The 15,924-nt window shown below is 33.7% G+C and overlaps 4 protein-coding genes across 7 annotated transcripts; 2 read left to right on the top strand and 2 right to left on the bottom strand.

Moving 5' to 3' along the window:
• Nucleotides 1-2,531: 2,531 nt before the first annotated feature.
• On the bottom strand, nucleotides 2,532-4,948 carry Art1 (arginine methyltransferase 1). Of its 2 annotated transcripts, XM_065350995.1 has the most exons (5): nucleotides 4,742-4,939; nucleotides 4,646-4,666; nucleotides 4,331-4,531; nucleotides 3,782-4,255; nucleotides 2,532-3,709 (listed from the first exon to the last, which is right to left on the bottom strand). In XM_065350995.1, the coding sequence occupies exons 3-5, from the start codon at nucleotides 4,526-4,528 to the stop codon at nucleotides 3,326-3,328; spliced, it is 1,056 nt and encodes a 351-aa protein (XP_065207067.1). In that variant the 5' UTR covers nucleotides 4,529-4,531; nucleotides 4,646-4,666; nucleotides 4,742-4,939; the 3' UTR covers nucleotides 2,532-3,325. The 2 variants fall into 2 exon arrangements, with proteins under 2 accessions (XP_065207067.1, XP_065207066.1); XM_065350994.1 differs by lacking the exon at nucleotides 4,646-4,666 and having other exon boundaries at nucleotides 4,742-4,948.
• Nucleotides 4,949-5,126: 178 nt separating this feature from the next.
• mRRF2 (mitochondrial ribosome recycling factor 2) lies at nucleotides 5,127-8,607 on the top strand. Its single transcript, XM_065350991.1, has 14 exons — nucleotides 5,127-5,435; nucleotides 5,509-5,622; nucleotides 5,717-5,869; nucleotides 5,944-6,114; nucleotides 6,197-6,465; nucleotides 6,543-6,764; nucleotides 6,837-6,968; nucleotides 7,037-7,207; nucleotides 7,278-7,380; nucleotides 7,448-7,594; nucleotides 7,666-7,856; nucleotides 7,934-8,029; nucleotides 8,101-8,247; nucleotides 8,322-8,607. The coding sequence occupies exons 1-14, from the start codon at nucleotides 5,270-5,272 to the stop codon at nucleotides 8,490-8,492; spliced, it is 2,253 nt and encodes a 750-aa protein (XP_065207063.1). The 5' UTR covers nucleotides 5,127-5,269; the 3' UTR covers nucleotides 8,493-8,607.
• Nucleotides 8,506-15,157, bottom strand: LOC135836268 (ADP-ribosylhydrolase ARH3-like). 2 transcript variants are annotated; one of them, XM_065350993.1, is made up of 7 exons: nucleotides 14,890-15,157; nucleotides 9,834-10,006; nucleotides 9,672-9,771; nucleotides 9,324-9,597; nucleotides 9,147-9,259; nucleotides 8,892-9,078; nucleotides 8,506-8,814 (listed from the first exon to the last, which is right to left on the bottom strand). In XM_065350993.1, exons 2-7 carry the CDS (start codon nucleotides 9,991-9,993, stop codon nucleotides 8,617-8,619), a joined length of 1,032 nt encoding a protein of 343 aa, XP_065207065.1. In that variant the 5' UTR covers nucleotides 9,994-10,006; nucleotides 14,890-15,157; the 3' UTR covers nucleotides 8,506-8,616. The 2 variants fall into 2 exon arrangements, with proteins under 2 accessions (XP_065207065.1, XP_065207064.1); XM_065350992.1 differs by lacking the exon at nucleotides 14,890-15,157 and having other exon boundaries at nucleotides 9,834-10,171.
• LOC135836266 (uncharacterized) lies at nucleotides 10,299-13,903 on the top strand. 2 transcript variants are annotated; one of them, XM_065350990.1, is made up of 3 exons: nucleotides 10,299-10,554; nucleotides 10,799-10,907; nucleotides 11,012-13,903. In XM_065350990.1, exon 3 carries the CDS (start codon nucleotides 11,022-11,024, stop codon nucleotides 13,449-13,451), a length of 2,430 nt encoding a protein of 809 aa, XP_065207062.1. In that variant the 5' UTR covers nucleotides 10,299-10,554; nucleotides 10,799-10,907; nucleotides 11,012-11,021; the 3' UTR covers nucleotides 13,452-13,903. The 2 variants fall into 2 exon arrangements, with proteins under 2 accessions (XP_065207062.1, XP_065207061.1); XM_065350989.1 differs by having other exon boundaries at nucleotides 11,009-13,903.
• Nucleotides 15,158-15,924: the final 767 nt, after the last annotated feature.

Here is a 15,924-nt window from a genome sequence, read left to right as displayed (position 1 = left end):
AAACGCTTATAATACTTCACAGCTGAATCAATTTTCATTACAATGCTCACAGGGTTCGAATAAATGGGTAGGTAATATTTTTACCTTTGACGATTATGGCTCTAGATCATCAACGAAACGAAAACACATTTAATTCATACGTTCGATAAATTTTAAATCATCTGCTTAAAAAATTTAAATGAAATCATTCCCAGGTACCTACATATACATTTGGTTGATGAATCGAAAGTTTTAAAATTAAAAATATTGAACTTTTTGTAATTTAGGCAAAAATAATTGCTAACAAAGCCATCATTAAATCTGCAGATGCGTATTTTTTTAGACTTGAATTCAAATATAGGCAGTGGAATGCCTGCTTAATCTAGCTAAAACTTTGGAACGTAGCAACAGAGTATATTACCTACTATATGCCATGTACCTATAATTATTTATCATGAATTTAATTAAATAGCAAAAATTTAGTATTTAATGTTTTTTTTTTTTTTTTTTAAATTAAACGATGTATGGCTGGAAGGGAGAAGGGAGAGGCATGCAATTGTTAAGAATACATAAACAATATCAATTTGCAAAATTCTCCCTCTCCCTTTCGAAAACAATATTTCAAGAAACAAATCTTCCATTTTTTAATTTTTAATCCTATTATGCTTGAATTATTAATCATCAAAGGGCATGATATAATCAAAATAGACAATTATAGACGTTGAATAACTACCTAAATGAAATTTTAATACTTAAAACTGACTCGTGAATTTCGATTAGGTAATATTGACTGGTACCTATCAACAAAATCTATATATTAGGGAGGATATATTCTCAAAATTCAAGGCGACTCAGCCTCTCTGGTTTATTAAGGTGGATTGCAAAAAAAAGTCGGCGGATTTTGACCCAATTCAGCAGAAACCTTCATTATGAGTTGAAAGTTACCCACAAAAAATTTTAGTTCCGGAGATGCCCCTACATGGGAGAAATGGACCCCCAAAGCGTGGATATTTTCAAAAAAAAATCGTGGTTTTTTCGCTCCTGTCGCTACACAACGTGTTTTGTAAAAAATGGACGAAATGGTCCAGTCTCAAATGAAAATATTTGGAGATTCTGCGTCGATCTATGCTATTGCTGTCAAAATCTAAGACCATTTTTAGGGGTTTACTGAGCGGTTGAAAATTTGCAAATCGCTTGTTTTTAGATAAATTTGTGTTTTAAAAAGTTTTTCTTTGCAAATATTTCGCATTAATTATGCCAAAATATTGAAAGATATCGTTCCTAAAACGGGGGAAATATTTTGGCATAATTATGTAATGCGAAATATTTACCAAGAAATAATTTTTAAAACACAAATTTCCAACGAGTCAGTAGAACTTTAAAACTGATCTTGGATTTTGACGGCAATAGCACAGAATATATCGACGCAGAATCTCAAATATTTTCATTTGAAACTGGGCCATTTCCCTTCAAAAAAGGTTGTGTAGCGACAGGAGCAAAAAACCACAATTTTTTCGAAAATGCCCCATCTTGAGGGTCTAAATCTCCCCTCCACGGACACTTCCGCAGCTTAATTTTTTGATGGTAACTTTCAAATTAAGTAGAATGAAGGTCTGTGGCTTGTGCTGAATTTGGTCAAAATCTGCCTACTTTTTTCGGGCGATCTGCCCAAGCAAGAACACTTTCAGTGTATTTTTGTGCGTCATGATTCCAAAAATTGATAGTTACATCCATCTGCATACGTAAGTTCCTACTTTTAATCATACAATCGCAAACTTAGGTAGGTATTATTTTTCTTAACATATGTATATATTCAAGTATTCCGTATTGTTGATTTTTATTCATTAAATTAGCAATAGGAACTTTTAAGTACACCTAGGAAAATGTTGGCCATTTTAAAATGATTTAATTCAATGTTTCGACGTTAAAAAAATGTGTCCGTAAGTACTTATTTAAAACATAATAACGAACTTAATACCGCGTGTCCCTCAGAAAAATTTCTTCATCTTCAGTACTCGACTTTAACATTAATAGAAGAATCGAAAACGATTTTATTGAATAATCAATCATTTTTTCACTGAAAATAATTTACAAAACATTAGATTGAATAAAGCTGCTGAAGCATAACGAAATAGTGAAACAAAAGCTCAAGAAATCTGTGGGCAAGATAACCAATACTTACTAATTTGAGTATAATTCTGCGTATACGATTTATAGCTAGTATCAAACTACAGTGAGTACCTAGGTACATAACGAATGAAAACGTGAGCAGAATCACGGAGACGTCATGAATGATACTCGACACCCGTTCCCAATACCTAAAAAATACCGAATAAATTTTTGCTCACCAACTACAGCTGTGTCAACTTTCAAATAATCAATTAGGTACCAAACATTCAATCGAAAACGGCAATACAATTTTCACGTGTTCATCCCACGACCTCGTTTCACGTAAGTTGTAAATTTTCGTCACAGCATACCTACCGAAAGTCTCGCAAAATTGAATCACTTATTTGGCAGTAATCAACGAACAAAAAATGAAACGAAACATAAATAATACATATTCCATTGTATTTTTCCAAAGTATAAAAATCAATACGAGAGAATCTTTTCTAATCTGATACATTTAAAACGCAATAAAAACGAAAATGAAAATAATAATTAGAACATAAGACAGAATAAATTTTACGGTCAATGTATAGGTAATCAAACGTAAGAAAATCAAATAATCCACTATTGTAATTGAAAAACAAAAGAAAGAAAACATATCGCCGTAAAAAGTAACGTTAACTTAATGCCAATAATTAAACTGAGGAACCTACGTGAACTTCGATATTATAGCTCATTTGACTAGCGAAAAAATTCACAAAATTCGTCCTGATATATAATTCCGTTCGTAGATACAGTAACTCTGGACATTTCGTTTTTATTATTAAAGCGCCGTAATAAAATGAGGGGAAATCGGGAAGACAAAAAAGTGCATTAAAAAGTATGGGTATCACAAAGGTCATTATCGAAAGCTTATGGCAACAAATGATATAAAAAAATTACAATAATATGCTTCTATCATTGAAATTATTTCAATTGGTCAAATTGCAAGAAGGAAATTAAATAGTAGCTCAATGTGCGGTGAAAAAAAATTACAAGTTCGTTTTAAATTGAACGTCTTTAAATGCAGTTTTCAAATAGTAAACTCAAGAGTGCGATTAACTTCTTTACTTATTAAAATCGTAAGGGGTTGAAATGCACAAAAGTTTTAATTCCCACGGCGAAACCACGGAGAAATATTGCAGAAATCATAGCGGGGAAAGATAATAAAATAAAATAGGAAAGGGGAATACGCGAATCAACGCATTTTATAATTGTTCGAAGTACGAACTTCACATAACTCGCCCTTAAAATGGACATCTATCGTGAAATCTAAATCGCGAGTGTTTCGTTCATTAGGTCGCAGAGCAAACACACCGGTTATTTCTTCGTTTTTCTTAACAGTTAGGCTATCTTCGAAATAGAAAACTGTTTGTTTCCAGTGAGTATACGGTGACTCGGGTGATGTACTGAAGCCAATCCTTTTATGGCATTTTGTAAATTCAATGGTGAAAAATGTTACAAATGCTTGAACGTAATCATTGCGTTTGACTATCAAATTAAAAGGAGTGGAAAATGATAAGTCCGATTTAGTCACCGTATATAAGTCGACTTCTTTAACCAAACAAGAGCTGGTGACTACCTGAAAGTTGAAACATGAAAGATTAGTATCATCATTCGAGTAACCATTATCGATGAATTCAAACACACGTACTTGCTTGGGGTCGACTACATCAACCAACGGTTCGGTGATCGCTACTTTCCGAATAGAGCTCATGTTGAATCCGTAAACATCATCCCACCAGTTGATTTTATCGTCTTTGTATTGGCGATCTTCGATGGCAGTAATATACAGGCATGCACGGTCAGGAAACAGAAGACCGTTAGGTTTAAGCCATTTGTCTCTGGCAAACAGTACAGTATCCAACATGCACTCGTAAAATAGGCAATAGCCCATCCACTCGGATATAATTATGTCCACTTTTTCAATACCAAATGGTAACTCAACGTCTTCGACTTTGCCTTTAACAATTGATATAACATGATCGAGCTTATTCGCAACGATATTCTCTTTGGCATAATCAACGATATTCGAACAATCGATCCCAATTACTCGGGCTGCTCCAGCTTTAGCAGCAAACATAGACAATATACCGGTGCCACATCCTATATCTAGAACTATCTTACCCTGTAAAATACAAACGTTACACGGATTAGGCTAAATGACAAACACACAAACTACTAAAACACATTTCCTTTTTACCTGAAAAAGGTGTTTATTGTGATACATTGAATTCCTGTACGTTAACGTACGCACTTCATCCTTCAGCATTTCTTCGTGGATTCCGAAATGAGCGTAAGAATCGAAATAATAATCGCGTGAGGTCATCTCTTCCACTTTAACGTCGGGGCCATCTTTGGCATCTTTTACACCATTTTGACAGGTCGAATCCATTTTCATGTGCTGGAATAATGATAATTGGAGATAAACTCGATAAACTTAGAGGTATCTAGACACTCGGAACAGTCGTGCACATTCCAATTATGAAAGTAAACCGGTAGAGAAATTTGTACGTACAGAATTCAAGGATCAAATATTCTATCGGAAAATAACAACCCGGATGATTTTACGGAAGAGAAACAAACGTGGTAGACAACAAAAACAATAACTTACCTTAGATACTGGCGATGATTCGCAACTGTCTCTTTCAGTGGCTAATTCGGTCGACATAGTAATAGTTATTTATTTTATAATAACAAAAAAGTTGCAAATTTATTTTCAAAATGGCAAAAAATACAATTTTTCAGTTACTAGAAGAACGACAAACGCATTTTTTGCAATTTTTTATTTTTTTTCTTTCATGAAATCATGACCAGCTCTTTGTAGCATGAGTTTTTCAATGTTTACTTTTGAGAAAAATTAAATTTTGCTGAATTAATTGTGAAAAAAGGTTGGCAGAATTGGGCGAAATATAGCTAATTATCCGAGTTTTCGATTTTTACACTTTTTTGTGGAGAAACACCGCTACCGGTAAATTTTTTGATAAGAAAAAACTAAAAAGTGATAAGTTTTTTTTTAATTTTGGAAATTTTGCAAAATAAAACTCGAAAATGGTTTTAAAAAATTAAAATGAATTCTAATGAAAAGAAAAACTGTTTTTCCTCCCGTAGTGTATAATTAAGTATCAGACTTGCGATTTAAATGTTCATTTGTGTGATGAAAATGAATCGTTGCTATTTAAAACTCGCGTATTTGAAAAAGTTTCATAACTTTTCCAGTCTTAAAAAGCTGCACTCGGACAGCAAACAAACTAAATATGATCTGAAGAGAATACGAAACATTGGCATTTTGGCTCACATTGATGCTGGTAATCTCTTGGTTTACATTTCACTTCAGACTAAATTCCAAGGGAACAATTACACTGACCATTTCTGTTCTAGGTAAAACTACCACGACAGAACGAATGTTATATTATTCTGGAACTATCAACAGAATGGGCGAAGTTCATCGTGGTGATACTATTACAGATTATTTGGAGCAGGAGCGTGATAGAGGTATCTATCTACCTAAAAAAAAATGTACAAACACTTCGATTATTTCAATGTGTGATTGACTGATTGATGTCCTAAACGATACTGTTTCTATCAGGAATAACTATAACATCAGCATCTGTAACAATACCGTGGTTAAATCATCGTATAAATATAATTGATACCCCTGGTCATATTGATTTCACCTATGAAGTCGAACAGTCATTAAATGTAATAGATGGAGCGATCATTATTCTCGATGGGTCACAAGGTAATTTTATCATTACTTTTACTGAAAGTTTTTCATTGGTTTTTTAATCTTCAGGTTATTTATTCTTTCCTTAGGAGTTGAAGCTCAAACATTAACCGTTTGGAGGCAGGCTGACAAGTATCAGATTCCTCGAATAGTATACGTAAATAAAATGGACAGATTAGATTCATCATTTGATATGTGTATGAAATCACTTGAAACCAAATTTGAACGAGAGTTCTTGCCTCTACAGGTACCACTTAGAGGTTAGAGGTTTTAAAGGTTTAATTTTCCTCCAAGTTACTTATCTATTTCTTTTTAAAAAACTACTGTTGTTTTTCCCCAAAGGTGAGAAAACCGGTATCTCGTCAATTGTGGATATAATTTCTAAAGACATTCTAACATGGAGTGGAGAGCAAGGAGATATCATAAATCGAAAGAGTTTACCAGAAAATAACGATTTGACTGAGAAAATACATGAACTGCGACGCGAACTAGTCGATAAATTATCAGGTGTCGATGATGCTCTAGCAAATATAGTTTTAGAAAAAAATTCTTTAGATGATGTAGGAGTTGTTCCAATTTACGATGCTCTAAGAAGAGTTACGTTGTCACATGTAAGAAATCTTTTTCGATTCGCAGTAATATCTTAAAATAAGATTGATGTTGATTTTTTAATTTTTTAATTTTTAAGAAAATGATTCCGGTACTGTGTGGTAGTTCTTACAAAAATATCGGAGTACAAAAATTAATGGATGCTGTGGTGGATATTTTACCATCTCCTGATATGAAAAGTGATTCTACGTTGTTCGAAGTTTTCGATGAAAATTTATGCGCTCGAGCTTTTAAAGTCGTCCATGATCAAAGAAGAGGCGCAGTTACATTTTTTCGTATTTATTCCGGAGTTATGACGAAGGTTTTTAGTATTCAGTTGTTTAAGCCCTCACTGAAATTGTATCAGTAAAGTATAATGTTTTCTTATGTACAGAATCAGAAGATTTATAATGTAACTGAAGATAAAAACGAACAAGTTCAACGTTTAATGGTTGCTTTAGCCGATGAATATGAAGAAGCACCTGAAATTACTGCCGGAAACATCGCCGCTGCAACAGGACTTAAAGTAATTCATATTTTTCATTCCATTTCCATTTTTTTCTTTAATTTCCTACTGACGTGTCATTTTTAAAGTTTGTTTTTAGTGGAAATACGATAACTAATAATGAATCTGTTATCAAAAAAGCTATTTCGAAGTTATCGAAAAAGAAACACTTATCCGAAAGCGAAAGTAGGACTCGTTTATGTCCTCCTGCCAGAATACCAGATCCAGTCTTCTTCCAGTCAATAGAAGCACCATCTATGGTGAGTTCAATTTCAATATCGATTTCGAATCCTACACGCGAATGATACACTCAATAACACTATGTCGTAGGCATATCAAGCTGCTCTTGATCAAGCTTTGGAACAATTACAAAGGGAAGATCCGAGCCTTCAAGTCAAACTGAATCCTGATACAGGGCAAACAATTTTAGGAGGTATAAGTATTTTTACACCATCAAAAAAAGAAAGACTCACTCTTAAACATATTATTTGAATGAATAGGAATGGGCGAACTTCATTTAGAAATAGTAAAAGATCGTATTCTGAAAACGTATAAAATCGATGCTGATCTAGGTCCTCTACAAATTGCTTACAAAGAATTCTTGACTTCATCAGCAACAGAAACTCACACAAGCGATGTTACTATTCGTATGTTTTTGATCTTGTTTTGTACGCTAAACGCAAACTCGAAGTTTCACATTTTTTAAATTTTTTTACAGGCAATGTTCATCATATAGCCACTATCAGTATGTCAATTTTTCCGAGAAAACACGAAAATCAAGAATTCATAGTGTTAGACAAAACTCCTGAAAATGTCCCGAATACAAACTTGATCACTCCTAGACAATTAATGCTTATTAAAAATGGAATTGAGTCTGCTTTGCCAAGAGGTCCAAAAATAGGATGTCCAGTAAGCTATTCTATCGTAAATTTCTTTTCTTATTTTTTGGCTGAAGGCTAATTTAGATTTTTTTTCTTGAATTTCAGGTGATAAATGCTTGTTTTATGGTACATAATTTATTATCCAAACGATTCACTCCTGATAGTGTTCTTACTTCAGCAGCTGCCCATTGTGTTCAAAAAGTATGTTTTCCATAAATACGTCGTGGCGTTAAAATTTCGAATAATTATAATTATGTGTTTGTATTTCAAAGTTACTATCACAAACGAATACCATATTGATGGAACCAGTCATGGATTTAGAAGTAATTACTGATGAAAAAAATATGCCTCTCGTAATGTCAGATTTATCGCGAAAAAGATCTGATATTTTGGATTTCACCACTCGTGGTCAAAGTAGAGTAAGTTCTTTAAGATACTATCAATAAATTAATACAAAGAGGTACGGAAGTTTACAAATTCGCACTCTTTACAGATTGTGAAAGCTGTTGTCCCTCTGGCAGAATTATTAGGTTATTCAAAAAATTTGAGAATAACGACGTCTGGAAATGCTTCATTCACTATGGAATTCAAATGTTATAAGGAAGTCAGTGGTGTAAATGAAGCTGAAGCTATCAAAGATATCACAGGATTTTACCCGGTATGAAATAAAAATCCTCTTCCAAAATATTGTTGTTGTTTTTTTTTTATAAAATTATAATTCATGTAATTTAAAAATGTAAAGATAATGTAAATAAAATTTGTTAAATTTTCGGTAATAATTTCAGTAACTATGATATTCTTTCGTATAATCTGGTGGAAAGAGTTTCCATTAGCTCTTGACTTTCGGCTAAATTGATTAAATTCGGATTTATAACATCGATTCCATAGTATGCTCCAGCAATAGCTCCGGCCATACTTGCAATCGTGTCTGTATCTCCTCCTAATGATATTGCGTACTGCAGTGTACGACGGAATGGATTATCAGTCTGTAAGAAAAGAAATAATGCGTCATGTTATTCGACTAAACTGAAACTCAATGAAAAAACAAAGAATAAAAATTTACTTCAATATTAGGAATAGGCTGTTGTGCTCTAAGAAAACAGTAAATTGCTGTTGGCACAGAGTATATGGCAGATACGTCGTTACCCAATTCTTCAACTACCACATCTGTGATGGCATTTTCTCCTAATTCTAATAATTTTCTAACCTTGGTCAATTGTACAAAATACGATGCGCTATCAGGAACGACTCTGAAATGAACATCCTTCATTAGTTCTCAAAATAATTTTCGAAGTTACCCGTAGAACAATATTCCTACTTGTCACTCTTATTTTCCAAATCGGTTATCTTATCTAGTAAATCCTTCATGAATTGCGCGATATCTAAAGGTTTATCGGGATCATTATTCAAACTCGAGTGGATAGCAATTGCCTGAAAAATAATCAGATGTAAAAAAGTAATTGATTTTTTTAGCGAGAAAAAAATGATTTCATACTTGAAGCAAGGCACCATTAATTCCCAAACGATGCGTATGAGTTAATCGTGTGGCATTTTCTGCTATTTCTAACATCGATGAATAATCTTTAAAGGCAAAAAGTGGCACCGGTGCTATTCTCATTGCACCTCCATTCCCATACGAACCAGTTCCGCCGAATTGTTCTTTAGCTGGTTTCCAAACATCTTCCAAATTCAAATTCAATTTGTGAAAAACATCCACAACATTTGCACCGTAATTCCTTCTAGGATCTTTGTAATACTCTGTAATGAATCTGTTTTTGGTCAAGTTCAAACTGTATTATATTACTGAAATATAAGCCGCTCGGCAAAATAACAGATTATTTACTTCTTGGCCATATCGTGAGGATCAAATCCATTTTTTTCGATCAAAGATTCTGCCACTGATTTTGTCATAGCGGTGTCGTCTGAATATTTGTACAACGGGGCTATAAAACAAAGGAAGAAGAGTGAGCTTGTTATCCAACTATTTTTAGTAGTTAAACCTTACTTTTATAAGCTGGGCCTTCCAATTTATCGAAAAATGACTGCAACTGTGCTTTTGAAATGTTCTGCGGCAAATCTCCTTCGAAAGGGCCTCCAAAACAGTCTCCCAGGAGAGCTCCTGTCAAACAACCCTTGTATTTTTTCGCTAACATACCGCGCAGCATTGGGTATCGGTGACTTGAAACAGAATTATGAATACACAATACACTACCGGTCGTACATAAGCAGCAAAATATGAGAAATAATCTGTCCAAATTAACTAATCTTCTCATTTATCTTTTTTCTGAAAAAAATTCAAATTTTTTCAATTTTTGGTGTTTTTTTTGTTTTTTAACTTCGCGACTCGCGTTTTGCGATTGAATTTTCGTAAATGAAATTACCGTAAATACCGTTGAAAATTTTTTTCAATGTTCAGCAACATTTGCGCTATCTAACGAAAGCATAACAAATTTTTCTAATCATATCAGTTGAATTTTATGAAAATTGAAGCGTTGAGCAAAGAAATTTGGATATTTTCTTGTTTTTTTTTTTATTAAAGTATTTTGAATCTGAGTTTGCTTTTGAAACGCAAACGTTAAATTTTACCATTTTATTCCGTGCTCAAAACTACACAGCTTGTTCTGCACGATTAAGTGTAATTTTACGATCAACGGAACGACGCCAAAGAAACTTCAACACTTCCGAGATATGAAAGGAGATGGAGTTCACACTTTTTTCGGTTTCGAGTAATTGAATTTTTTAAATATTTATTTGTTCATTTAATTTATACAAACTTTCAACTTTGTTCATTATTTCAAATATTCACGCTGAGAGGTTCTTTGAAATCATTCGACGGATTTCTTCGCATAAAAGTGTACTTGAGTGTTCATCATCATTTACCTATTTTACCTCTCAGTGTTTGTATTTTGAACTTTTCTGATCATTCAGCTACCTTTGATAGTGTTTAAGAGGTATCATTATGCGTTTCAGGTATCAATTATGGACTTTCAACTGAATATTCATGAGATAGATGCTTGAAATCTATTCGAATCGAGGTTACTACGAAGAGCGCGCCAAAATTTATTTTTCATATTGGAAGGTATACGAGTTGTACTGCACGTTGTTATTCTCTAACATCTATTTCCTATTTACGTAGAGATGCATTTTGGCACATTGTAAGCATACGTATATTTTTTTCAGAAGTTCGTTTCTCATGGACTCCACTGTGTCGACTTCATTCCCTCACGCACTTCAAAATGGAAGTGTTCCGACTGTCCCGACGACCACCGCAGCTGAAGCCATCGTTACGAATAAATCTACTGCTTCAATCATCGCACCTCCGAGTGGTATAGTCATGTCGAAAAATGTTGTCTATAAAACAATCAATCCAACGGTAGCAAAATCTGACGTGATAGCAAATCCAGCACGTATTGAAATCAAACCCAGTGCTGTTCAACCGACGTTACAAATACGTACGGAAGATAACAAAACAATCATCATTAGCGGGGCTAAAACTGTTAACGATTTAGCGCCGAATGTTTTACAGCAAATTTTGAATAATTTGCAGAATGTGAAACCGAATGAGACCGTTCTGGTGATAAACAATACTGTTAAAAGCAATGTTCAAAAAGAACCAGTGAAAAGTTACGAGAGTATTGTAAACGATGTTCTTCAAAGTGATGTAACGCAAGCAAACGACGATGGCTTGGAAAATCCACCATGCGTTGATTCAGCAAACAAAGTAAAAGACAGTGTTAACGATCGGATTCCAAATAAGCAGTTGGAAAACAAAATTATTGTTAACCAAAATGACGCACATGCTGATGAAACAAAAACGAAAAAATTGAATGACGCTGAAAAAGTAAATGAAAGTAGTAAACATGAAGGAACGTCAAATAAAGAAATTGTAACGAAGAGCTTGAAAAGTGTCGTTCCTAATGACGAAGAAAATATTAATGAAAACAGCGACCGAGAACGTAATATGCCTACCCTGGAAAATGATAACCACGCAAAGGAAGTCAATACCAGTAATTTAGAAAAAAATGATAAAAATAAACCCTCGTTAAATATGTTACCCGCGAAATCGGTATCTTCATCTTCGCCGAAGGAAATGCCGAGAAGTATGTCCAAGCAGAAAAAATTCGTGTACCGATTAAAGTCGAAAAACGGCAGGATTTTAAGTTATGTTAGTGATGTACCTATAGTTTTGAAAAAACCAGTTATACGTTTGGATAAAATGACGCAAGCAGATGCAGAAAGATTATCGAAACAATTTGCGGCGGAGAAGAAAAGACAGTTGAGATCTAATACGAAATTATTAGATACTGGCGACGATTTGAATAAACCAGACGGTAATTCGACTTCGCAAAAATCGTATGGAATACGAACTCGTAAAAGACAACTAAAATTTTTACCCGATGGAAGACAAGTGAAGGGTAAAAAACCTAAAAGATATTCCAGCAGTTCTTCGTTATCTTCCCTGAATGACGACGATCTCGATAAACCAGTTGTTACATCTGATGAAGACTACCACGAAGATATTAACATGACACCGTTGAGCTCTGATGATGATGTGAAAAATACCTCACTCAAGTCGACAAATTCTAAAAAATTGACTTCGCCTAGAGTGGCAGTGGGTAGGAATTCATCGTTTAATAATAAGAAAGATATCAAAAATACCTCGACTCCTTCCGTTACCTTGCAATCTAAAGTGATTCCAAATACGTCGCAACCGATCCAAATTAAGTCTGTTTCAACCGCTGCTACAAAAGTGATTTCAAATACGAATTCAGTACAAAACAAGAAAACTTCAACGCCTTCTACGAAAGCGATTCCGAATACGAATGCAGCTGCGAAGAAAATCGGTTTGGATCCTGCGGCGGTTTTCGCCACACTACTCAGAATTCCTATTGCTTCGCATCAATTGACTGTGAGACGATTCAAACCGAAAATTTCATCTCAAGCCAACACAAATAACCCATTTATGTTCAAAAAAATATTTTCTCCCGAAATCAATCAACTGATTCCGACTTTGCAACGTGATATGGAAGGAAATTCGAGTTCATCTAGTCCAGGAGTTCAGCTAGGTAAACTAATTCCTGGAAGTGCTAACCGAACGGCGAATATGAAACCTACTACGTTTCCCAATAATTATAATTCGTCTTCTCAAAGTACGGTAGATCCTCCACCGCTAACTCCCATATCAAGAAACAGAAGCACCTTCAAGTCGCCTGTTGTACATAATCATATTTCAAAACAGTCAATTCAAGAAATTATTGCTAAATTCGATAGTTTCACCAATACCAGAATTGTGAAAACGAAAGAAGGTCCTAAAAAAGCGAAACTTGAAGAATTGAAAAAAGCCGACGAACCTAAAACCATATACAACATCATGGAAGAAATTTTTGATTCTTTACCGCACTGGAATATACACGTTATTCCGGAAAATAAATCTTTTTGTTTAGCTCAAATTTCGCTCGGTCGAAATGGTATTCCTGCTTTAAAGAAGAGCATCGAAATCAATGCTGAATTTAAGGCCAAAGTGTACATTCATCAATTACACTGTAGGCGATACGACGGTATTTACGATACTGAAAGTAAAATAAGAAAATTGATCCAAGACGTTGATAACGTAGCTGTATGAGATTGATCAATTTTACTTTGGTATTTCTATTCAAATGTACATCTGAGATTATTTTTCGATGAAGTGTCGTTGGTTATGAATGGTTGGATGTTAAATCTCGCGTGCGTAGTTCATTTACATGTTGTACGTTTATTTTTTATTATTATTATTTTTGGTGTAACTATTGATGTTGGTACTTATTTTAAAGATTTTTTTCAAATGTGTTTTATATATAGAAGTTTATCGTTTGAAATGCATGCCCGTCTTTACTGTTTTCATTATTATTTTTTTCGTTTAACTATGAAAGTGTCTTTTTTAATTATGTTTTAGTAATGGCTGATGTTTTGTTACTGTTTCATTAAGTATTTTAATTCATCGATTGTAATTTTATTAGTCATTTTCAACTATTTGAGAGTTTCGATAATCTATCGTTTAAGTTTTTCTATTTTGAAAAAAAATTATTTTCAACAATTCGACTTTTATTTAATATGTTGATTTGCCTGCTTAGCGGTAGTTCGCCGTCAAAAATTGAAAAAACTGTGCACACAGGCTGTGAAATCAAAATATAATTTGCTGATTCTAGTTGTATGACAAAAAAAAAGATTTGTTGAACGTGGTCTAACATTTATGAGCGGCTAGGCCAGACACGTGTTTGACGTGTTTCAGGTTCGGAGGATGAGGGGAGAGGACGGAGTGAAAATTATAAGCACCAATCATGAACTGAATTCAATATTTAATCAACCGAATGAATTGGGATTCAGAAAATTCATTCTTGTTGTTGAATGAAAATGATCACCTCAGAGAAATTCTTCGGACATTTTGATTTTGAAATCTTTCCACTCAAATACATATAGGTTTACGGTTTAGGTACATTTAGTTTTCCAAATGGAAACATTAAAAGGGTGGCAGTCCATTTATTCTATAAGTTCATAAAAATCCCTATGGTTTCCAATGATTTCACGAGGGAAACGCAAATTTACATCCTCAAATTCAACATAAATAGAACTATAGTTATAATTGCCATCATAACAGAGAATTTTTTCTGACAGAATGTCAATTCAACTAGCCAAGTTTGGCCAAGTTCATAAAAATTCCAAGCGTAGGAGCTGTGGTATAATTCTGATTCTGACATGAATTATCTTGTAAACAAAAAACATTCACCATCACTTAGTTTGAAAAAAAAAATACAATCAACTTTTTTTTTGAAATGACAGCTTCAGCCTCAGCGGTTTCGATAGATGGTAAGATGATTAAAGTTTCTTGTGATGAAGAATGTACGATATTGGAGTCATTTTTTGGTTCGTAGGACGTAAGACTTCCATGGTAACTTCTTACATTTTACTGTACGATAACTACTAGCGTACAGATATCTGATCCTAACTTACTTTTTAATAATTGAAAAAAGAAATCAAATTGCTTCAAGTAAAATGTAAAAACTGAATCTTTGGTCAGAACTTACATGTTCCTGGTTTCTGCTGCAATTTTGTGTCATACATTACTGATGACTGATGAGCATGATGGAGTAGACGTTGGATCTCGAATCTCGATTAAAAATTAAAATAAGAATAGATAATCACCAGCACTGAATTACATATACTTATCCAGAAATAATACGATATTTTATGCATGTATACTTTTAAAATGATCGTCCAAAAATTGCTTTTTTTGGTGACAGTTTTTCTTTTTAGGCTGATTATCTCAATATTTTAATCAAGTAAAAATATTACAACTTGATGTTATTTATTTTGCTCACTTTGCACTTTTCTTGTTTAGATTCGCTAATGTCGTGAATTCAATCAAAACAATCACGGAAATACAAGATTTTTTAAAGATAAGAAAAATTTATTTACTTTTCCTTTTTTTGTACTGAAAATCGCGGACATGTACGCCTACAGGCACAGGCTACAATACTGAAACAGCGAATGCAAAAAATCAAATGATGACGAAGACGAATTTCCAAGACCCCACCACCTTCACCCCTTACTCATCAAAATTCTACCCCTTGAGGAACCTTCATTCACTAGAGGACGTTGACATTTGTTATCATTCGCAGAAAACGGAGGAAAATGTATTCAGATTGAAAATTAATCAAATAGGTAATCTACACAGCAGGGCGACGTTGAACTAACTTCAATAAGTTGAAACGAAATTCGTGATGTCTTCAATTTCACTTTCGTAAACAATTTTTCTCGATCCGAAATTTCAATTAAAATTAACTAAAAAATTGACGAGCCGCTCAAAAAAATTCAAGGTCATCGATTCGAAATAGTGTACCTATAATGGGTAAACATGCAATAAACAGTGTACACTAAAAATTTCGTTTTCAAAAATAGTTTTGGTTGAAAGTGTCGAAACTAAAACGAGAGAACTTTTCAATATTGTGGAATATTTGATAGTTGTAAAATTTCAATTCAAAAATACATACATTTTTATAATCGAGGACAACAAAATCTCAATCGAGTTCGAGAGGAAAAGCGTACTCAGCACTTTTCAT

This window comes from Planococcus citri, chromosome 2, assembly GCF_950023065.1.
Source record: "Planococcus citri chromosome 2, ihPlaCitr1.1, whole genome shotgun sequence".
In the NCBI taxonomy this organism is placed as follows: Eukaryota; Metazoa; Arthropoda; class Insecta; order Hemiptera; family Pseudococcidae; genus Planococcus; species Planococcus citri.
Note: the sequence above shows the minus strand (reverse complement) of the source record. Positions and strands in the feature narration are given on the sequence as shown.

What these genes read in the sequence shown, in the direction of transcription:
- Art1 (XM_065350994.1), bottom strand. Translation starts at nt 4,798, where the DNA reads ATGTCGACCGAATTAGCCACTGAAAGAGACAGTTGCGAATCATCGCCA. An exon ending in AATCATCGCCAGTATCTAAG is followed by an intron (nt 4,532 to 4,741) that starts GTAAGTTATTGT and finishes TCATTATTCCAG; the next exon opens with CACATGAAAATGGATTCGAC. An exon ending in ATGTAGTCGACCCCAAGCAA is followed by an intron (nt 3,710 to 3,781) that starts GTACGTGTGTTT and finishes TTCAACTTTCAG; the next exon opens with GTAGTCACCAGCTCTTGTTT.
- mRRF2 (XM_065350991.1), top strand. Translation starts at nt 5,270, where the DNA reads ATGTTCATTTGTGTGATGAAAATGAATCGTTGCTATTTAAAACTCGCG. An exon ending in GAAGAGTTACGTTGTCACAT is followed by an intron (nt 6,466 to 6,542) that starts GTAAGAAATCTT and finishes TTAATTTTTAAG; the next exon opens with AAAATGATTCCGGTACTGTG. An exon ending in CTGCCCATTGTGTTCAAAAA is followed by an intron (nt 8,030 to 8,100) that starts GTATGTTTTCCA and finishes TGTATTTCAAAG; the next exon opens with TTACTATCACAAACGAATAC.
- LOC135836268 (XM_065350992.1), bottom strand. Translation starts at nt 10,101, where the DNA reads ATGAGAAGATTAGTTAATTTGGACAGATTATTTCTCATATTTTGCTGC. An exon ending in CCTCACGATATGGCCAAGAA is followed by an intron (nt 9,598 to 9,671) that starts GTAAATAATCTG and finishes GACCAAAAACAG; the next exon opens with ATTCATTACAGAGTATTACA. An exon ending in AGCCTATTCCTAATATTGAA is followed by an intron (nt 8,815 to 8,891) that starts GTAAATTTTTAT and finishes CTTTTCTTACAG; the next exon opens with ACTGATAATCCATTCCGTCG.
- LOC135836266 (XM_065350990.1), top strand. Translation starts at nt 11,022, where the DNA reads ATGGACTCCACTGTGTCGACTTCATTCCCTCACGCACTTCAAAATGGA.